The 24033-nt window shown below is 33.1% G+C and overlaps 1 protein-coding gene, 1 long non-coding RNA gene and 1 other non-coding gene across 3 annotated transcripts; all 3 read left to right on the plus strand.

The window, feature by feature from the left end:
- Window positions 1-512: 512 nt before the first annotated feature.
- Window positions 513-619, plus strand: LOC128287172 (small nucleolar RNA R71). Its single transcript, XR_008277866.1, has one exon. It is a non-coding gene; the product is annotated as a small nucleolar RNA R71 (small nucleolar RNA).
- A 15730-nt stretch (window positions 620-16349) lies between these two features.
- Window positions 16350-17317, plus strand: LOC108462228 (cytochrome P450 CYP749A22-like). The gene is made up of 3 exons (XM_053024718.1): window positions 16350-16576; window positions 16646-16869; window positions 16936-17317. The coding sequence occupies exons 1-3, from the start codon at window positions 16414-16416 to the stop codon at window positions 17170-17172; spliced, it is 624 nt and encodes a 207-aa protein (XP_052880678.1). The 5' UTR covers window positions 16350-16413; the 3' UTR covers window positions 17173-17317.
- Window positions 17318-19831: 2514 nt separating this feature from the next.
- LOC128286616 (uncharacterized) lies at window positions 19832-22503 on the plus strand. The gene is made up of 3 exons (XR_008277235.1): window positions 19832-19917; window positions 20387-20473; window positions 22187-22503. It is a non-coding gene; the product is annotated as an uncharacterized LOC128286616 (long non-coding RNA).
- The last annotated feature ends 1530 nt before the right edge of the window (window positions 22504-24033 follow it).

Raw genomic sequence — 24033 nt, forward strand, 5'->3', positions numbered from 1 at the left:
TAAGGTAGTTGAAAGCCTGGAGGGGGTTGTGGTATTTGGTTTCCTTGACCACCCCAAGAGAAATTGGGACGGTTCCTCCAACCTGCATTATAAGTGTTACTGTAGGGATAATTCTAAGGTCTAGAATTAATACCCATATAGTTGATTTTTTCGTTCTCTGTGCTAGGACCGTAGCATAAATATTCTGAATTGTTCGTTCTTACTCCATTTACATCACATTGTATCACCGAATGTACCTGCTAGAAACATATAAACCACCAATTTTCTTATTTAATTGTTCTACTTGATTTGATAACATGGTGACTGTATCTATATTGAAAACACTGGCTGCTCTATTAGGCTTTGTCCCTATGACTTGCCACTAATAATTATTTAGTGCTATCTCTTCTATAAATTAATAAGCCGCTTCAGGTGTTTTATTATTTAGAGTACCACCGGCGACTGCATCAATTAATTGCAAAATTGAGGGGTTCAAACTGTTGTAGAAGGTTTGAACCTGTAGCCATAGATGTAACCCATGGTGATGGCACATTCTCAATAAATCCTTATAACTCTCTCATGCATGATATAGAGTCTCTAAGTCAATTTACACAAAGGAAGAGATATCATTCCTCAACTTAGCTTTTTTAGCCGATGGGAAGTACTTTGGTAGAAATTTCTCGGTTATTTGGTCCCATGTAGTGATAGAACATTGTGGTAGGGAGTTCAACCACTGTTTAGCTTTATTCCTCAACGAGAAGGGAAACAACTGTAAGTGGATGGCATCAACAAAAATGACATTTATCTTGAAAGTATTGCAGACTTCCAGAAAGTTAGCCAAATGAGTATTTGGATCTTCGTCTTGCAAACCATCAAACTAAACAAACTGTTAGATCATCTGAATAGTGTTTGGCTTTAGTTTGAAGTTATTCACAGCAATGGTAGGTCTCACAATACTCGATTCAGCCCCAGTTAGAGTGGGCTTGGCATAATCGTACATAGTACGAGGAGTAGGATTCAGGTTTGCAAGATTCGTAATAACCATAGGAGGTAGCTAATTATTCTGATTTTCAGGCATCTCCTCAATAATAATTATAACGTCTTCTTGCTCTTCCACTATATTCTGTCGACTCTGCCTTGCTTATCTACGGTTTCTGAGAGTTGTACTTTCAATTTCACTGTCAAACACTAATGATCCCAACGAGTTTTTTCTAGTCATAAACTAAAGACACCTACCAGAAGCAAATAAAAGAAAAATTAGAAAACAAAAATAAAATTAAAAACAAAAATAAAATGCAATAAAAATAAATGGTAAATTAATAAAAATCAAGTGTTCTTAATATTTTAGTCCTCGGCAACGGCGCTAAAAACTTGATGATCACTAAACTAACTAAAATTACAACAAAAGCAAGCGCACCTATCGAATAATAGTATAGCTATGGTGAGTAGGGAATATCATATCCACGAGGTCTAAAAGTACTAGTAATTACTGTTTTTCTATTATTATGCCGATAAATTGAAGGAATTGTTTTTAATCTAAAATTAACTAAACTAATTACTCAAAATGAAACAAAGAGTGAATTGGGAAAATAAACGAATATAACCAATGAGATAGACAATTCCCAAAAAAGAATCCACCTAGACTTCACTTATTATTATGAATCTGAATTAAACAATTTATTCATTTATTTCTTGATCTGAGAAATCCCTAAATTATGGTAATATTTCTTTCAAAGAGTAAGAACAACTGACTCTAGGTTGATTAATTGAAATCTCTTTCTACTTAAAACCCTTATTGTCGTATTAATTCGATCTATGGGTTCCCCTATTTGATCATCTGGTCCAGATTTTGATAAGGTTGAGGGAGGAGCCCAATAATTTCTACTACAATTATTGTAGAATAAACACTCATTCTTGGATGAGATCGAGTTTACTGCACATAGGAAGTAACCATTCCGATAATCTACTACTTGTTCTTGCTAATTTTAGGGTTGATGATGATGCATGGATAGCTTGCAGTTTGGGAAGTGACTTTAAGGATATGACCAACATCTGTGAGAAGTTAACAAGGTTATGGAAGCTACTGAGTCGATGGATCTGGGAGTTGGTTTAAGGGCTCAACGCAAGAGGCCTAGAACTAGTACGAGTATTGTTAACGTGGTGGGTAATAGTAAAGAGGATACTAATAATGACAGGCTAGAGTTTTGTCACAAAAAAAGGATAAATCATGCTAGGACCTCTATTATGATGATCATTGCTCCGCATTCCATAAGATTGCAAACTGTAGCTTGCGAGAGTTCTCATGTTCCTGTCCATGGTAATTCTCTTCCTCCTAACGTTTCTCCTCTTAGTGCGCCTCTTCTTGTAGAGCTACCTCTTGGGAACAACGATGAATTAGCTCTAAGCCATGAGATTCTGAGTGGCGAGGAGCTGCAAGATATTATGGGAAAGTGACGAGCTTTGATGTCTGGGGTTACATAGAGGAAGTTGTGCATTGATGAGTCGTATAGGGGCTCTGTAACATCCCTAACCCATATCTGTCGTCGGATTAAGGTTACGGGGTGTTACCGTACAATTAGGAACATTTAAACATAATATCATTCAATACAAAAATCAAATCATAAACCAATTATGTACATACATATCGTCCCTTAATCGAGCCCTCGAGGCCCTAAAAATACCTCAGAAGCAATTCGAGACCAAATTGAAACCATCTGGAAAGCTTAGGAAAAACATGCAAAATTTACAAAAAGGGGTCACATGACCATGTGGCCAGGCCGCGTACCTCACAAAGCTGAGAAACACATCTGTGTCTCAGGCTATGTAGCCTTCGAACTAAGGACACATGGTCGTGTCCCATCCCATGTCCTGACTTGTATAACTCTCTGAGTAGAGTCACACGGCTGTGTCACATGCCAGTGTGCCAGGCCGTGTAACTCTCTGAGTTGCCCCATGTGCCCATGTGCCAGGCCATGTAACTCACTGACTTACAACTTAAGAATTCATTAAATAACATGCGACCATGTTGCCAGGCCGTATGTTTCACATGGCTAAGTCACATACCCGTGTCTCAGGCCGTTTGGACCCAAATTTACCTAAAATCAAGTCATTTCCAAGTCCATATCATACATAACCTTCCAACCCATTTAAGCATACTTCAAAGGAACCTAAACATGAACAAAACATATACCAAAATACCATTTCAAAGTTCTAAACCAACTAACCAGTATGTCATTCAAAAGCACCTTAAATGCACACAACAACACTTACATAAACATGTAAATTTTAGCATATTTCAATTATCAAATTCTAATTCAATCTTACCAAAACATGCCACAAACTTGACCGTTTTCATAACATGTCAAATATACCATATGAGCAATTCAAACATGCATAGTAAGATAACCAAAATAACACAATTTGACAATGCATCAAATGGTACCAAACCAAGATAACTACCAAAACTTATACATGCCAAAAACACCAACAAAACATTTATTAATATACCATTACACTTCCTCCTATACATGCTATTATAAACCTTGGTCAAAATGTTTAAAAACTACCGAAAAGACTTCTGGATTGTGTGATAAATCTATGACGAGCTTCCAACCAAATTGAGCTTCCGATAATCTATGAAACATAGGAAAGAAACTACGTAAGCAATTAATGTTTAGTAAGCTCGTATAAATCAAAACATAACTTACCCTTTCATTTGCATAATATAAGCATAAGTATAATATAATCCAAACCATAAGCTTGACATAAGCCTATGTATCATCATCAATACACAAGTTAGTACACTTGTACATAATTCAAATGAACTAACCATAAGATAAATCATTTTCCATGTGAAATACATCATTTAATTCATGCATTCTTTCATAAAGTCATGGTTCAATTCATTTGCATACTTACCTTTCCATTTCATTTTCTTGCTCGTTGAACCATTTAGAATTTCATTGAATACTCGGGAAAGCTCACACAAAGTGTGCCTTTACATATAATCGTAACCTTTCCTTTACATTATTGCTCACAAGAGCTGTGAAATGGGTCTGCTCACACGAGCTGTGGGTCGAAATATAAACTAAACGATGCTACTCACATGAGATGTGGAGTATCCACAACAAATATAGGACCTCAGCCATCGGTAGGACATTCAAGACCAGCACACAAAACATGAAATTCCTAATGACATGTTATTCGTACCCTAAGAATCCCTAAGGTTCAATCGGGACTCGATATTCGTCATAGTATTGATATGTTTATACAATTATCCATTCAAATTATAAATAAAATAATAACATTAATATGATAACCGTTCATACAAATTTACCTCGATGACTAGGGGCGTGGAGGTTAAATCAAGCTAATCCGAAACTTTTGCTTTTCCTCAAACTAATTCTATATGTGGTTTATCCTAGTCTAAATAGATAATTATATTCAACTAAGTACTTCAATTAACCTTAAACATTCAATTCAACCCATATTTCTAATTTATACAAAATTACCAATTTGCCCCTAACAGTTTAACTTTTTCACAATTTAGTTCTTAAGCTTATAGCTTAAAATCTAACCATTATAATCTAATTCCATGTTAACCAAACATGCAAAGGACTTTGAAACAACTCCTATTGACCATAATTTCACAATAAAATGCTATAATTTATACTTTTAACAAATTAGTCCCTAATTCCAAAATTCAACAAAATTCACTTAACAAAACTTATTTATTTTTCAAGGAAGATTCATAATCCATAATTTAACATAAAAAACCATTCAAGAACATTCATGGAATAACCATCAACCTTTAACATTTTTACAAATTGACCCCTAGGCTAGATAGATTAAAGCTAAAACGATCTCAAAAACATAAAAATCATTAAACACGATATTCAAAATCATACCACGCAAACAATGAAGCTTAACCAAATTCCCTAGCTAGCTTCAATGGTGTATTTTTGGTGGTTTTAAGAAATGAAGAAGATGAAGTTTAACTTTTTTTTATTTAATTTATGTTTAATTGATTATTTACCATTTTATCCTTTAAAAATCTTCATAATTTCAACAAAACTTTGCCATGTACATCCATTATCTCATTCAAATCGACTATTTTCCATTCAAGTCCTTTAGTTTAAGATTTCATTTTCATTTAACCTTTTTTACTAAAAGAACTCAACTTTTGTATATTTTACGATTGAGTCCTTTTTACTTAATTAACTATGTAAACTTTAAAATTTCTTAAAGAAATTTTAATACGACCTTACTATAATCCCATGGAAAATAAAATAATAATAAAATAATAACTTACTCATCAAAATTGTGGTCCCAAAACCATTTTATGGATTTCATTGAAAATGGGTTGTTATAGTCTCACATGAATCTAAATTGTCGAGGTTCAACCCCTCCTTACAGGCCTTTCTCACTAAAGCCTCTGTGATTAGTTTAAGCCTTGAGAAGATGATTGGCAGAACAGAAGCCACCCAAAGAAGGCTTGAAGTGAGCCTTAAGGTTTTCGAGGAGCGATGACAAGAAATGAGATTTGAGAATGAGGTGTTTTATAAGCAAAATGAGGAACTTGTTAAGAGGTTAATGGCTGAGCAAGTGAAAAATAATGAACTAACTAATAAGGTTGCAGCTTTGCCTGCTGAGTTGAAGAAGGTCGTCGAAGAGCACAAAGTGGCTGTCAACTGAATCAATACAAATCATGAGGATGCAATGAAGACGTTGAAGCGTAATCAAGAAGAAGCTTTGAAGTGTTTTAAGAAGAATACCTTAAAGACGTTGAGAGCTATCACTGTGGAGCTCAAATCTAACATCCTTTTGCACACTCAAGTTGTTGTTGGGCTCTTTGATGTTTACAGGATGGACTTCGATGCTCTCGCTGAGATGGAAATGGATCAGTTGGCTTTGATGTCCACTTCCCCTCGGGAGCTGCTTGGGAAGAGTTCTTATCCAAATGGAAGAACTCGGAGGATTTTTACCTTGAGGGAAGCCTCGACCCAACCATTTTTTCTGTTGGTAATGTTACTACTGATGCTCTTGTTGCTACCAATGTTGATGTTGTCGAGGGAGAGGGGAGAGGTGAAGTAAGAGGGGAGGAGGGTGAAGAGAAAGAGGATGAGGTCCCTGGCGACCAAACTAAGATTTAAATGTTTGTTGTCATGTAACTTTGTATTTTTACTTTTTTGATGAATGAAGAAGATGGAATTTTTTAATGATAACTTGCATTTCCATGATCTTGAGTGAACTTAAAAATTTAAACAAGTTTCATAGGCCATGATGTCTGAATCTATGAGCCTTAGTGTGACAGCTGGGAGCTTTGGTCTTGTTAACTATGTTAGAGGCTGCGACTCTTCACTTGAAAGCCTTAATGTCACAGTTAGGAGCTTTCCTCTCGCTAACTGTGTTGGAGGCTGCGACTTTTCACCTGTGAGCCTTCATGTGCTAGCTAGGAGCTTTGCTTTTACTAACTATGTTTGAGGCTGCAACTCTTCACCTATGAGCCTTAATGTAATAGCTGATAGCTTTGTTCTCGCTAACTGTGTTGGAAGCTGTAGCTCTTCGTTTGCAAGTCTTTGTGTGACACGAATGTTGTTTGGAAAATTTTTCATTCATAGGATAAGGAGTTATACATAGTATTTTTTTAAGATTTTAGGCGTTCCAAGTTCACGGTACAACTATGCCCTCGACCCTTACTAGCTTATACACTCCATAACCTATCTTCTTTGTAACAGCCCATTTTTGGGTCAAATCGAAACAGTGATTTTCGGACCATAAATTTGAAGTAAAAATATTTATTTTATTATTTTAATAATGTTTACAGCATGATAGATTAATTACGTGAAATTTTTGTAAAGAAATTTTACCGTTTAAATGCTTAATTCGGTAAAAAGAACTAAATCACGTAAAGTGTAAAAGTGGAGTTCTAATAGCTAAAAGTGTTTAATAGCTATAGAACCTTAATTTAAGGTCCTTAAGTCGTAAATGTACCTTTTTTTCATAAATGGACAATTATAGACTTTAAATGGATGATATTCATGGTTTTTACTTAAGGTTAAATTAGTAATTTTTGTAATAATATAGTAAAATAATAGCATAATGCATAAGGTTATCATCTTTCTTAATTTCTTCCACCGAATGAAGAAAGAAAAGAAGCCATGGATGAGCTCCAAGGTTCGGCCACCTATTGTCCAAGCATATTGAGATAAACGAGATTTGGATTTAGAATGAGAGAAAACAAAGTATCAGATTGGTCGACCAAACTCGTCATTACAGCGAATAAGGTAAGTTCGTATATGATAATTTCATTATAAACGCATGTTAAAACCTTTGATATTACATAAACTGTGATTATGAGATTACGAATAATGTTTGAATTGTAAATACGACTCTACGGATGTGTTCGACGATGAAATCGACATGTGTAACTTCTCGGTTGAACCTTAGGAATAGTTTAGAATTCCAATGACATGTCATTATGTTATTGTGTTGGCTTCGGGCCATGATATTGGTGCTTCGGGCCATGATATTGGCACTTCGGGTGTAAGTTATACCTTGATTTGGCTACGGACCATGGTATAGGCATTTCGAAGAGCAGTTACCTTGATTTATCTAGGGGCCATGGTATAGGTACTCTAGGAAAAGTTACCTTGATTTGAATTTGGGCCATGGTATAGGTGCTTATCAATTGAGACCTTGAGAATCCGACTTCTATTTTGAATAGCTCAACGAGTAAATCAAAGACGAGAATGTATAAGAGGTTGGTACGAGTTGGTACAGGTATGTGTATAACCTGTTCTAGTTTTGAATCGAAGAATTGATGATGAATGTATATAGTTTTAGGAATGAACACTGGAAAGGTTTGATTGTCAAGGAAAGTACATATTGATATATTGAAATTATTAAATTATATTTATGTGAATACATTGAGTTTATTTCAAACGAACTTACTAAGCTTTATAGCTTAATATTGACGTATTGAAATTATTGAATTATATTTATGTGAATACATTGAGTTTATTTCATACGAACTTACTAAGCTTTATAGCTTACTTTGTTATCTTTTTTATGTTTATAATGATTCGGAGGCTAGCTCGGGTTGGAAGTCATCGGAGATCATATCACACTATCCAGCTATGGTTTGGTAATTATAAGTTTTGTGATATTAGTTATATGGCATGTATAGGTTTTGTGGTTATTTGTTGAGTATAGGTAATTTCGGTGATTGATGCATATGTGCTTGACATGTATTTCGCCATGAGTTTTAGTCGGATAATGATGTAAAGTTTGATAAGTATAGGTTATCGTTACTTCGGTTTGGTTGTTGGAAGTGTTTTTGGCTATTTGAAATGGCATGATTAAATCATATGGTTCAAAGTATATATATTCCCATGTGATATGGGTTATTTTAGTAAGCTTAATGATGGTTTAAAATAATCAAATGGCCATTTGGTATGTGTTGTGTAATAGCTTGAGATGTACTTGGTTTTGGTTTGGTATTTGAATGCCAAATTGGTTAATAAAGTAGGTTGATATAGTATATGATATTTATGTGAATCTTGGCTTATGAATCTTGTTGATTGGTATTTGATTTAGTTAAGTAAATGATTATGGTATAAGATTTGAACAGTTTGGTATTGAAATGGTCTATAATGTAATGATTTGAGATTGATTTGAACAGCACCATTTTCGTTGTTTAGGTGAGCATGGGAAATGGTGGCAAATTGACTTTACAAATGGCCTATTTTTGTCCACAAGGGTAGAGACATAGGCTTGCTACACGGCCGTGTGTCCCTTGGTGTTGATATTAAAATGAAGTCAGTATGCTCCACACGAGCATGTGACTTGGCCATGTGACACAAGTCAGTATACCCCCTAAATGGTACACGGCCTAGCACATGGGCATGTGTAGCCACTTCGAAGGGCACACGGGCTAGACACATGGGCGTGTAGTCGGCCGTGTGAACCAAGTCAGTATGTATGCCCTGTTTTCACACGGCTTGAGACACAGGCGTGTCTGGAGCCGTGTGAGGCACACGACCTATTCAACGGATGTATGACCCTTGTATGTTTGAAATTTTTCTAAGTTTCTAAAATTTTTATAAGTTATTGGTTTAGTCCCAAACCACTTTTAAAGCATGTTTAAGGCCTCGTAGGCCCTTATAAGGGACAATGTGAATATGATTGAATGATATTGAGTATGAAGGCATAAATGTATGAGTTATGTTTGTTAAATGATGTCGGTTGATCGGTAATACCTCGTAACCTTATTCTGACAGTGAATACAGGTAAAGTGTGTTACATTTATTGGTATCAGAGCTACGGTTTAGTCAATTCTAGGACTAATGTAGCATATGTAAGTCTAGCTATACATGTCATATAGAACCTGTGATAGTGTGATATCTCCCGATCTAACAAAAATTATTTTAATTAGACAGATATACTTTCCAACCGAGCTAATTCCGATAGTGCAGAAAGTGATACTCAAATATTTGACCGAAAATGTGTTTATGATGAGTTGAAATTCATAAAAGTATGAATAAAACTTCATAATATTATGTTTTTAATGAATGTTATGTTATGTGCATGTATATGTGAGAGTTAAATTTGAGGCTTTACGACCCTCACCCCCTTTTTAGTATAGTGTTGCAATAAAATCCATAAGATTTAAATTGAATAAGCTCACAAGTGTGGAATTACAGAGTTTCATGATTGAAAGATTAATACTGTGGTCAGTTAAGAGAATTGAGTTAACAGTAAAGACAATAATAGAAGAGATATCAGATCATTTTGAAGGCTATTTGGATTATGCAAAGTCACTATTAAAGAAGAAGTTGACTTCAATGAAACAAAATATTCAGGTATGTTATATAAAGAATGTATTAACTGGAAGTTCTACTTAATTTATTTCTGTTAGTGATAGGATAAATAGGAATCAATAATGACAGAATTAGATAGTGAAATAATGTTTGAATCGTAAAGATATCTGAATACAGCAATTTAGTCGGATAACTTATAATGATCTCATTTGGGTATTCTATGTGATCAATTATTCTCAGAGGTATATGTGGCTATTTATTTTCGAATGAAACTCTTATCGTTTGAGAACACTAGTAAACATACTGATAGATGAAAGCATCGTTGGTCTGTTTGGGTTATGATCGGTATTGCTCTATCTTTCCCTGGTATTTTATTCTATTGTGTTGATGGAAAAGTTGATGGTAAAATTCGTGTGATGTTAGTATTCTGTTTCTATTGGTTATTGTTTTGTTGAATAAACATGAAGATTATATTGCTTCTGTCATAGTTGATTTTAGAGCTTATGAGTGATGTTTTCTTCTAGAATTTCTCTGGGACACTATTGAGATCTTTATCATTCTATATGGGTTATAACTTCCAGAAATTCTATATAGTTCCATACCTTGAGATTTCACTACCTCGGTTTTATTATGATTCTAAGTGATTATCTACAAGAGATGTTCTTTTGACGGGGATGAATATATCTATTATGATTATAATTTCTGATTTGATCATGGGAGTACAATGGTATTGTTATTGGATTTATAGAGGTTATATTTCTGCATTTATTTCTGTTGAAACTATCTTTGAATTTCTTTTGTGTTCAAAACGCATTATTAACAACTAGGATATTATCTATTTATATGGTTGAGATGTTGGTCTTATTATGGCATTTTGATTTTTTTTATCTGACAGAGGTGGCTTCAGTATAGTACAACTCTTCGGTGATTAATAGTTGAGATAACTTTATTATAAAATCCTTTCTAGTTTTCTTGAAAAGGGAATTGACATCGGAAAGAGTATAGACGAGAGAAGATCAAGTTCAAATCTGTATAATAGTTATCACTTTCAGGTAAATCTTGACATATGTCAATGAGTAAAGAGGAATGTTATGTCATATTCGAATTATGCAGTTTTTAAGAAGATCTTTGACTAGTATCCTGAAGAAATTGTGATAAATTGTATGTCTGAGTTATCTTGACAACAAGAAGAAAGGTTTCTTTGAAAAGTTATTGTTTGATGGCCAAGATCGATTCAGTTGTTTAGTTTGATTGGGTTATTTGTTTGAAAGATTAATTAAGTTATATATGTTTGGGTTTATCCTTGGGTCTGGAAATAAATTTTGTGCATTCACCGGTAAATAAATGGATAGTCTGAATGAAGAATTCATATGTTAGAAGACATGATACAGAATTATATCTATCAGAACAGTTCTATTTGAGAAATATTATTGTAAATTAAAGTTGTTTCGATTGTTGAAGTTTTCATTTGTGCGAAGTTTGGTTTGGTTTAATATATTTTAATAAAGTTATAAACAGTTGAAAACACTGTTAACTAAAGCATCAATTTTGGTTCAGCCTGAATCAGGTAAAGGGTTTATGATTTTCAGTCATGTGTCTTTGAATGGTTTGGAGAATGTTTTAGTACAAGAATGTATAGTGATGGCTTATGCTTCCATACAGTTAAATTTCCATGAAAAGAGTTATTCGACGCGTGAATTAGAGATGATTGACATTGTAATTGCATTGAATAGTTAATGACATTAATTGTTTAGTGAGCAATGTAACCTATTGAATGACTGCAAGAGTTTAAAATATTTGATGTTATATGGAGATTTGAATTTGGGATAGCAAAGATGGCTTGAACTATCAAAAGGTTTTGACTTAATAATTGGTTATCATCTTGGAAAAACGATTATAGTCACTAATAATTTGAACAAGAAATTTTTGTGTGCTTTACAAGCAATGAATACGCGATTAATCTTATCGGATGATGGATAGATATTAGATGAGTTAAAAGCTAAACGGATGTTTATTCTGTGATTTTATGAAGCTCTGAAATATATCAATGAATTGCAAGTTAAAAGAGTTCAATGTGAATTGACTTCTGATTAGAGCTTCAGATTTGAAACCGATGATTATTGGTTGTTTCTACACAGAGTTTATGTATCGAAAAATCCAAACATTATACAACAATTGTTATATCTAGCTCACAGTGGTAATTATCTGTTCATTCGGGAAATACTAAAATGTAAAATAATCTGAGATAGTTTTACTAGTGAATGAGTATGAAATGTGATACTTCTAACCTGAATCCAAATGTCTGATTTATCAATAGGTTAAAGTTGATTATCAAGTACCTTCGGGATTGTTAAAGTTTGTATTATTATCTGAGAAGAGATGAAATGGAATTTCGTTGGATTTTGTAAAAGGAAGATGTTATCTGAACTATTATTGATTGTTAAAGAAGTTTGTACATTTGATCTCAGTACGTATAATTTCTCTCTTGATAGACTAGCTAAGTTATACATTTTTGGAATTGTCAATTGCAATAGAGTGCCAATCTTCATTATTTCGGATAAAGATCCAAGGGTTATATTATGTTTCTAAAGAAAACTACTATAAGTTTTGGGTATGAGGGTGCATTGTAATACCGCATTTCATTCTCCAACTGATGGATAATATGAGAAAGTGATGAAAATTCTCGATGATACGGTTTGTTACTGTATTTTAGAAGTGAAAGCAATTAAGAAAGACAATTACTGTTGGTTGAGTTTAAGCATATTAATAGTTATCATATGAGTATAAAGATGGCATTGTATGAAATATTGTATGATTGCAATTACCGAACTCCATTGTTATGGCATAAAGCTTTGTGAGAAAAAGATTCACGGGATTGATTTCAACAAAGAAATTGAAGAGAAAGTGAAAGTAACTCGTAACAGTTAGAAGGCAGTTTTAGATTGACAGAAAACATATGCAGACTTGATACGTAAAAGCATTGGATTCAGTTAGTGAACTGAGTGTTTGTGAAAGTATTGTTATAAGAATAGAATTTCTTGAGTTAACTATAAAGAGAAGTTGAGTTCGTGATTCATCGGGCCGTATGAGATTATTGAGAAAATAAAGCAAATGGCTTATTCGACTTATATTATTGTCAGAACTTGAGAATATCCATAATGTGGTTCTTATATCTATGATGCGACAATTCAGATAATACCCTTTGTATATAATATCTCTTTCAGAAGTTGAAAGTCAACTTGATATGATGTATAGATAAAGATAGATTAGAATTTAGCTCGTGAGATTAAAGAGTTGAGAAATCTGAAGCTATGTGAGAAATTGATAAGGTTATAAGAAAGCAAATCTCTATTTTATTCTCTGATAAGATTTTCGGAGACGAAAATCTCTAAGGGGGAGAGTTGTAACATCCCGTTTTAAGGTCAAATTAGAATAGTGGTTTCAAGACCACAAATCCAATATAGCATGATAGATTAATTACGTGAAAGTTTCGTAAAGAAATTTTACGGTTTAAATGCTTAATTCGGTAAAAAGGACTAAATCGCGTAAAGTGTAAAAGTGGAGTTCTAATAGCTAAAGGTGTTTAATAGCTATAGAACCTTAATTTAAGGTTCTTAAGTGGTAATTGTACATTGTTTTAGTAAGTGGACAATTATGGACTTTAAATGGATGATATTCATGGTTTTTACTTAAGGTTAAATTAGTAATTTTTGTAATAATATAGTAAAATAATAGCATAATGCATAAGGTTATCATCTTTCTTAATTTCTTCCACCGTATGAAGAAATAAAAGAAGTCATGGATGAGATTCAAGGTTCGACCACCTATTGTCCAAGCATATTGAGATAAACGAGATTTGGATCTAGAATGAAGGCAAACAAAGTATCAGATTAGTCAACCTAACTCGTCGTTATAGCGAATGAGGTAAGTTCGTGTATGGTAATTTTATTATAAACATATGTTAAATGCTATGATATTGCATAAATTGTGATTATGAGATTACGAATAATGTTTGAATTGTGAATACGACTCTACGGATGTGTTCGACGATGAAATCGACAAGTGAAACTTCCCGGTTGAACCTTAGGAATAGTTTAGGATGCCAATGACATGTCATTAAGTTATTGTGTTGGCTTCGGTCTATGATATTGGCACTTCGGGTGCTAGTTATTCCTTGATTTGGCTACTGGCCATAGTATAGGTTCTCCGGGATAAGTTATCTTGATTTAGCTTAGGGTCATGGTACATGTACTTATCGATTGAGATCCTTGAGTATTTGACTTCTATTCTGAATGGTTCAACAAGTAAATGAAAGAAGAGAATGTATATGAGGTTGGTATGAGTTGGTACAGGTTCAAGTATAATCTATTCTAGTTTTGAATCGAAGAATTGATGACGAATGTATATAGTTTTGGGAATGAGCACTGGAAAGGTTTGATTGTCAACATATTGACATATTGAAATTATTAAATTATATTTATGTAAATACATTAAGTTTATTTCACACGAACTTACTAAACTTTATAGCTTACTTTGTTATCTTTTTTATGTTTATAGTGATTCGGAGGCTCGCTCGGGTTGGAAGTCATCAGAGATCATATGATCACTATCAGCTATGGTTTGGTAATTATAAGCTTTGTGATATTGGTTATATGGCATGTATAGGTTTTATGGTTATTTGTTGAGTATAGGTAATTTGGGTGATTGATGCATATGTGTTTGATATGTATTTCGCTGTGAGTTTTAGCCGGATAATGATGTAAGGTTTGATAAGTATAGGCTATGGTTACTTCAGTTTGGTTGTTGGAAGTGTTTTTGGCTATTTGAAATGGCATGATTAAGTTATGTGGTTTAAAGCATATATATTCCTATGTGATATGGGTTATTTTAGTAAGCTTAATGATGGTTTAAGATAGTCAAATGGCCATTTGGTATGTGTTGTGTAATAGCTTGAGTTGTACTTGGTTTTGGTTTGGTATTTGAATGCCAAATTGGTTAATAAAGTAGGTTGATATAGTATATGATATTTATGTGAATCTTGGCTTATGAATCTTGTTGATTGGTATTTGATTTAGTTAAGTAAATGATTATGGTATAAGCTTTGAACATATTGGTATTGAAATGGTCTATAATGTTATGATTTGAAATTAATTTGAATGGTACCATTTTGGTTGTTTAGGTGAGCATAAGAAAGGGTAGCAAATTGGCTTTGCAAATGGCCTACTTTTGTCCACACGGGCAGAGACACGAGTGTGTGTGACACACGGTCATGCTACACGGCCGTGTGTCCCTTGGTGTTGATATTAAAATGAAGTCAGTATGCTCAACATGGACATGGCCAAGTTAGTATACCCTTTAAATGGCACACTGCCTGGCAAACGGGCATGTGTGGCCACTTTGAAGGGCACACGGGATAGACACACAGGCGTGTGGTCGGCCGCGTGACCCAAGTCAGTATGTATGCCCTGTTTTCACACGACTTGAGATACAGGCGTGACTGGAGCCGTGTGAGGTACACGGCTTGTTCACACAGACGTGTGATCCTTGTATGTTTGAAATTTTTCCAAGTTTCCAAAATTTTTATAAGTTATCAGTTTAGTCTCAAACCATTTTGAAAGCATGTTTAAGGCCTCGTAGGCCCTTATAAGGGACAATGTGAATATGATTGAATGGTATTGAGTATGAAGGTATAAATGTATGAGTTATGTTTCTTAAATGATGTCGATTGATTGGTAATACCTCGTAACCCTATTCTGATAGTGAATATGGGTGATGTGTGTTACATTTATTGGTATCAGAGTTACGTTTTAGTCAATTTTAGGACTAACGTAGCATATGCGAGTCTAGCTATACATGTCATATAGAACCTGTGATAGTGTGATATCTCCCGACTCTGACGAAAATTGTTTTAATTAGACAGATATGCTTTCTAATCGAGCTAATTCTGATAGTGCAGAAAGTGATACTCAAATATTTGAGCGAAAATGTGTTTATGATGAGTTGAAATTTATAAAGGTATGAATAAAAGTTCATAATATTATATTGTTGATGAATGTTATGTTATGTGCATGTATATATGAGAGTTAAATTTGAGACTTTACAATCCTCACCCCTTATTAGTATAGTGTTACAATGAAATCAGTAAGATTTAAATTGAAAATTGAACTTAACCTCTAAATCTCGATTTAAAATTAATATTCATATTCATTCATTTAAATTGAATTAACTTATTCGTCAACATTTGATTAAACGTATTGAGAAATAACTAAAATATATTTATAAATAACAAACAAACAAATCATAAACTACTAGTTTCTTATTTTTACATATAAAAGAATCACGCATACATTTTACTAATTAAATTATTACAAATAAAATAAACACATAAACAATACTATATTTAATTATATAATAGTCAAATAATAAATAGTAAACGAGTTTGGATGAATATAAGCTGCTGCAAAATTTGGTGGATTCATCAGTGAAAATAAGAAAATAGAGACCATGGAAATCTTCTAATCCTTTCCACAGCATTTTGTGCCTCTGCCTCTTCGTAGCTTTGCTCTATGTTTTGTACAAGTATTGGTGGGTACCTCATCGTGTACAGTTCATCATGAATTCACAGGGGATCAGAGGACCTCCTTACGAATTTATCCATGGAAACAACAAAGAAGCTCTCCAAATGCAGAAGGAAGCATCTAGCAAACCTATGGCCTTGACACACGATATATTTCCCAGAGTAATGCCTTATGATTACTCCTGCATCAAGAAATACGGTGAGAATATGTTGCTTTGGTAGTATTTTCGGATTTCCATGAAGCGATTTTAATTAAATCATTTTTTAGGGAAGAATTATCTTAGTTGGAATGGAGTTCGAGCTCAACTGGTAATAACAGACCCAGAACTGGTGAAAGAGGTGCTGAAAAACAGTGAAAAAGCTTTTTCAAAGCCAAAGCCTCTATATTTCTTTAAGAAGCTACTAGGTGACACCATTCCTACAATTAATAGTGAGAAATGGGCAAGGCATAGGAAATTGGCCAATCATGCCTTCCATGGGGAGAGCTTAAAAGTAAATCACTAGTTTCTAATCTAATTATTGTTGTGGAACATTGATAATGGATGATGGCTTTTGCAGAATATGATTCCAGCAATGATTGCTAGCGTTGGAACGATGCTTGAGAAATGGAAAGATAAGGAAGGTAAAGAGATGGAAGTGTTCCAAGAGTTCAGATTCTTGACTTCAGAAGTGATATCCAGAACAGCCTTTGGTAGCAGTTACTTGGAAGGAGAGAAGATTTTTGACATGTTGACGAAGTTGACCCTAATTATAGGCAGAAATTTTTATAAAGCAAACATTCCCATCATCGGGTAACTTCATCTAATCCTTCACTAATTTAAAACGTGTTTTTCTTAATAATTTGTTAATTTTTAATATTTTTCATTTTTGTCAAAAATTATAATAATTTTGTTAAGTTGTATGATATTTAAATAATTTAATATAATAAAATATAAAATAATCTATTTTAATATACTTTTAATTAATTAATATAAATAAAAACATTTTATTAATTTTTACTCCCAATTAAATTGGGTTTCAAAAACAGTTTTTAACCATATTTTCTTCAAAAATTAAGTGTTTTTCATTGCTTAAAAGTATTTTCTAAATTGAACTAGACTATTAGTTAAATCGGTTAGATCAAGATTGTCCGGTCATTCTTATCAAACCGAAAATTATTTAAACAAGAAGAAATTGATATTTGATTTTTTTTCTTTTTATTTCAGTTTTTTTTTTTTGAGATTTGGTGAAATCACGAATCATTTTGCTTTTTAATATATCAAATAAAGAGGAGAAAAAACAGAGATGGAGGATGAAAATTAAATTAAAGAAACCATTACCTTTGTCAAACCGTCCAACCGACGATTAAGTGACTTGGAACGATAAAAGTATTGCTAAATAATATAGTTTGGATGGTACTTTCTAAATATTGGTATTTTTCCACCACAATGAAGTCAATGGATTGATTTTAATATGCTTTGCCTTTTCAGCAAGTTTTGGAAATCTGCTGATGAAATTGAATCAGATAAACTTGAGAAAATGATACATGATTCTGTGATGAAGATTGTTAAACAAAGGGAAGAGAAAGTAATGACCGGAGAAGTTGACAGCTTCGGCCATGATTTTCTAGGATTACTTGTAAATGCCTATCATGATCCGATTGAGAAAAACAGGCTTTCGATACAAGATGTGGTAGGTGAGTGTAAAACTTTCTATTTTGCTGGGCAAGAAACAACCAATTCCTTGCTTGCATGGACAACCCTACTTTTAGCAATATATCTGATTGGCAAGACAAAGCAAGAGCAGAGGTGATTGAGATCTTTGGTAATCAAAACCCAAATTCGAAGGATCGCCAAATTAAAGGCGTAAGCAAACTATACAAATTCTAAAGCTTGAAAACTATATTTAACTACAAATTCCTATGGTTTGATTTTTTTTCTTGAGCAGATGACCATGATTATTAATGAAACTTTACGGCTCTATCCTCCTCTAAATGGTGTGGTAAGAAAGGCGTAAGAGATATCCAATTAGGAAAACTTGTCCTACCTAATTATTTAGATCTCAACATCCGATTTATAGCACTCCACCATGACCACGATTTATGGGGAGATGATGTTCATCTTTTCAAACCGAAAGGTTTTGAAGGATTGTCAAAGCTACTAACAATAATGCAATTTGCATTTATGCCCTTTGGATTGGGACCTCGAACTTGCGTTGGAATGAACTTTGCAATCACTGAAACCAAAATTGCCCTTTCCATGATTCTACAACGCTACACTTTCACCCTTTCCCCTACTTATGTTCACGCACCTTTACCAAATCTTTCACTCAAGCCACAACATGGGCTTCACGTATTGTTTCATTCATTACATTAAAATTTGTAAAATATTGTATTATATAATAAAATGTGGATGTGAAACTATTCCTTGTAATGTTCATCGATTTACTCTATTTTGCAACCATACGATGATATATGGTTTGGGGATTTCATGTTTTGGCACTAAGATTATATATGCTCTAATGCTTTTTAATTCTAATTTGCTTTAGTAATATACTATATTATATTATATTATTTTTATTTATCATGTAATTTGTATCAAATCTAAACATTAAAAGTTTAAGGGTAAACTATAAAAATAGTCATTTTATTTACCTCATGTTACATTTTAGTCACTTATGTTTGAAATGGTATGTTTTAGTCACTTATGTTAACGTGTGGTAACATTTAGCCATCGAGTAGTTAATTGCTATTAATGGTGTAAGCAGAAGTGATATGGCACCTTAAATCCTCATTTCAAACAAAAATTCTAGGTTAAATTATACAATTGGTCCCCATATTTTCATTTTGAACAAGTTAATTTTTTCTTTTATGTTCTCTTAACTTTCCTTTCTTTTCTTCATTTTTCGTTCTCTTCTGCTTTCCCCTCTGTTTTTCTCCTTTTCCGTCTCTTTTAACATGGTTTTTTCTATATTTTTCATTTCTTAAAAATTTTTTATGTTTATGAAAAAAGACAAGGCAAAAGTTGAAACCAAAATAAACTTGCTTCGCATATTCTCACCCTATAATTACAAACCCTCATTGTAACAGCCCGAAATTGGGTCTAGTTGGAACAGTGATTTCAGGACCACAAACCCGATGAGAAAAATTTTATTTTTATTACATTTTTATAGTCTATAAATTTATGGAAATATTTCGTAAAAATTTCGTTTGAAAATTTTGATGTTTGAGCACTCAATTTAGTCAAAAGGACTAAATTATAAAAAGTGCAAAAGTTGAGTTCTTTATATATGAGGTGCCTAATTGTTATGAGTTTTAAATTGAAAGTCCTTATGTGATAATTAGTCCTTTAATAAGTTAGTGGATGGATATTTGTTTGGTATTTTTGAAATTTGGTTGAAATAAAAAGGATAATTTTGTAAATTAATTAAAATGACCTAATAAGACAAAAATGATAAAAGCTATCATATTTTTTTTATTCTTTCTTCTTCAACCGTGGAAAAGAACTAAAAATGGCAGCCATGGATGAGCTCCATTTGGCCAAGCTGCCATGGCTTATATAGGTACGATTTTTGTCCGTTTTTAATGATTTCGTATTTTTGAGATTCTTGAAGCTTAAATTTTCTATTTCTACCAATTGATTAAAGAGAAATTAGAGTTTAAAAATTTACCCATTCATGATATGGTTGTGTTTTAGGATTTATAGTAGATAATGAATGTTTGATGTGTTAAATCTGAGTTTTATTCGATGAATTTCGGTAAAAATGTCAAAAGGGTTAAATTGTAAAAGTTATAATTGATCATAAGTGTGTGAATCAGTGAAAATTTGGAGTTTTCATAGAAGAGAAAATGTTCAGCATGTCTTAAACTTTATAGAAATTGAATAAAAATTACTTTACGAGCTTAGGGGTAAAAGTGTAATTTTTGAAAAGTTAGGGGGCATAATTGTAAATTTTCTAAAATTTGATATATGAATTGAATTGGTTAGTGTGCTGATAAAATGTGTTAAATAAGTGTTATTTGACATGTTAGATCAAGAAAACATGAAATTTTGGATTAAGATTTTGAAGAACAAAGTTGTGTGCTAAGTCAGGAAAGTTAGTCGTTTCGGCATTTGAGGTAAGTTGGTATGATAATAATACTGCAATAATATTGCAATTTATATTTGAAAGTTAAATTTAGTCAATTAATTGAATTATGTTAAATTAGAGGATATGGTGCGAAGTTTATAAATTGATTTAAAAATATGTCTATGGTACATGAAGTGCATTGAATTATCATACATAAATGTGATTTCTATGATTATGGATGTTATGAGCAATTGTAAGTTCATATGATTTTTAATAATGCAATGTGTAATTTAATGCTATTGTCTTGATATTAAATGAGATGTAAGTTTATATGTAAGTAATACATCAATTTTACTTGTATTATGATATTTTATAATAATATTGGAAATATGTTTGTTGATAATTACTTGATTGGTGAAATTGTTGGAAAAGAGAGAAATCTGGTTGAACCTTTGGAAAGATTGGATGATCTGAGATGATATGTAGCTAGGTCACATGTATGGTCTTGAGTACACATCATGTGTACAAGAGTGCTCTGAGACATTATGATGTAGCTAGGTCGCATGGGTGATACTATGTGTACACCATGTAGACAAGAGAGCTACGAGATATATATAGCTAGGTCGCATGTGTGGTTCCAGGTGAAGGACACCATGTAGACAAGAGAGCTACGAGATAAACTGGCTAGGTCATATGGGTGGTACTAAGTGTTCACCATGTGTACAAGAGAGCCGAACTATATGATGGGTGGGGCTATGTGCTGAAACCACCAAGTATCGAGGATTGATCCGAAGTGTTCAACGGGAGACTTAGTATGTACTGCTTTGTGAGTTTTGTGATGAATAAGTGCAGGAACTTGGTTATGTGAATGATGTGTTCATTAAGTGACCGGGATGTGGTAAGGTTATAAACAAGTAAGTTATACATGAGGATGATTTTATGGTGACCTTGTAATCATGGGCCTATACTTGTGATGTATGAAATGTGGTGAAAATGATTTGTGATATGTATGTTAAAATGAGGTTAATACAAAGAAAGTGTGAAAGAGTGAATTAGCAATAAAACTGTTTTGGACAGTGGCAGTGATGTGATTTTGAAAAATCACCAAAAATAGTAGGAATTTAATTAGAGGCTAAATAAGATATGAAATTAAAGCTTAATGAGTCTATTTTCATATAAAAGAAACAGAGCAAGCAAAGGAATTCTATATTTTGAGATATTTATATTTTTATGAGACTGATTCAGAATGATTACGTGATCCCCTGTTCTGACTTGGTAAAATAATTATGGGGCATGGTTTATATGCTTAGAAACCTTAATGAGTCTATTTTTTATTGGAATAATCAAAAACATTATTTGAATTCTGTACAATGAGATAACTGAGTTTTTATATAGAGAGGTCAGAATTGTCAGACAGTGAAATAGAGGAAATTTTAAGAAAAATCTGGTATTGATTGGAAAAACCAAAAATTCCGAAAATTTTATGGTAGAAATTTATATAAGTCTAATTTCAAGGAAAATTTATGAAACTTGATTTTAAGTTCTGTAGCTTAAGAAATAATTAAATTAGTGACCATGATTCAGGAAAACAGCCTTAGCTGATCTTGTGTAAAAAGATGAAATCATGTAATTAATGATTCTATTTTTTTTTTTAGCATATTTATTGAGAAGTGGGATAATATTGTTAATTAAATTGCTTATTATTATTAATATGCCAACTTACTAAGCTTTTAAGCTTACACCATTTTCCCATTTCTCTTAGTGTTGTCAGGTTGGCTCGGGTTTGGAGATCGTCGGAAGTATCATCACACTATTAGTTTATCAAATTAGAATAATGGTAATTCTTATTTATTGTCAAATAAGTGGCATGTATAGATAATTAGTTATTGATATTAAATAATATTATGATTTAGCCAAATGTATAGGCTCATTTTTGCTTCATTGTATATAGCCATAAGATTTGGCTCATAATGGTTAAAGTTATGTAAACCTATTTCTAAGTGTCTGAAAGATTGCGGTTTGTTCTCGAACCAATTTCAATGATTGTTTTGGGACTCGTAGGCCATTTTAAGGGACAAATTATATAAGTCTCTGTTCGGTCCTCTACAAGTTGACGATGAAGGTTATCGCTAATCGCTTTAAGCACATTTTTCCTAAAATTATTGCACAAGAACAGACTGGCTTTATTGCAGAAAGGAATATCAACGAGAACATCATTTTAGCTCAAGAGGTAGTTCATTCCATGAGATGTCAAAAAAAGAGGAAATGGATGGCAATTAAAATTAATTTAGAGAAAGCTTATGATAGAGTAAGTTAGGACTTCATTGATGCTTTTCTCTGAGTGGCAGGTATCCCCGAGTATCTCGTGAATGTTATTATGTCCTCTATTTCTAATTCTACTATGCAGGTTATGTGGAATGGAGTTCTGTTATCTAAATTCAGTCTTGTTAGAGGTATTCGTCAAGGGTGTCCTCTTTCTCCTTACCTTTTTGTGCTTTGTATGGAATGGCTTGGTCATTTGATTCAGGCTACTATCTCAGAAGCAAAATGGAACCCTATTCGGCTTTCTAGAGATGTGCCCGATATCTCGCATTTATTTTTTGTTGATGATTTGGTTATCTTTAGTAAAGTAGATTCGAAACATTACAGAATTTTGAAAGATATTTTGGATAGATTTTTGAGCTTTTCGGACATAAAATCAATGCTAGAAAGACCAACGTTTTCTTTTCTAAAGACGTGGATGAGGGTTCAGTGGATACGATTAGCACTATGTTCGGGTTTCAGCGAGTTCATAATCTTGGTCACTACCTAGGAGTCCCTCTCTTTCACAAAAGGGTTACTAGTGGCACTCTTCAATTCATGGTGGAAAAAGTGCGTGGTAAGCTTGAAAGTTGAGAAGCCAAAAAACTCTCTTTAGCCAGGCGAATCACTTTAGCTCAGTCAGTTCTCTTATCTATTCCTAGTTATTTCATGCAGTCGATGATGATACCTAGGAAAACTCGTGATGAAATTGAAAGGTTAGTTAAGCAGTTTATTTGAGGATCATCCAAAGGAAAAGAAGATGGCTCGGTGAATGGGACTCCATATTTCAACCAAAGGTGTGTGGTGTTTGAGAAACCTTTGAGACCGAATATTTTTTGATGAAATTAAGGTTTAAATTGATATTTGATAAGGAAGCCTTTTGGGTTCGTGTGCTTAGATCGAAATATTGATTGAAGGAAGAATTACGGTTTGTATTGATGGAGACGAAGCTCCTTTCTTTGGAAGTCTCTTTCCAAAATTTGGTCTTTATTTTGTGAAAACTTACATTGGTGCATTAGAGATGGTCACAAAATTCAAGTCTTGGCAAGACAATTGGATTCCTGATATTGGACCTCTGTTTAGACACATTCCTCCTGATGTTTATATGAATTATGAATGCCTATTGCACAAGATGGTTACTGAGGATGGCTCGTGGAACTTAGATCTCTTTCGAGTTTGGTTATCAGATGAGGTGATTCAGGCTATTAAGGGTATTCCTTCTCCATATCCTTTAGAAGGTCCTGATAGGATTTCTTGGAATCATATTTTTTCTAGTGCTTTTTCTGTTAAATCTGCTTATAAGGCCAT

This window comes from Gossypium arboreum, chromosome 13 (assembly GCF_025698485.1).
Source record: "Gossypium arboreum isolate Shixiya-1 chromosome 13, ASM2569848v2, whole genome shotgun sequence".
NCBI classification, from domain to species: Eukaryota; Viridiplantae; Streptophyta; class Magnoliopsida; order Malvales; family Malvaceae; genus Gossypium; species Gossypium arboreum.

Bases quoted from the DNA above. Each gene is read 5' to 3' on its own strand.
- LOC108462228 (XM_053024718.1), top strand. From the start codon at position 16,414: ATGAATTCACAGGGGATCAGAGGACCTCCTTACGAATTTATCCATGGA. The intron at 16,577-16,645 runs GTGAGAATATGT...ATCATTTTTTAG, and splicing joins CTCCTGCATCAAGAAATACG to GGAAGAATTATCTTAGTTGG. The intron at 16,870-16,935 runs GTAAATCACTAG...TGGCTTTTGCAG, and splicing joins TCCATGGGGAGAGCTTAAAA to AATATGATTCCAGCAATGAT.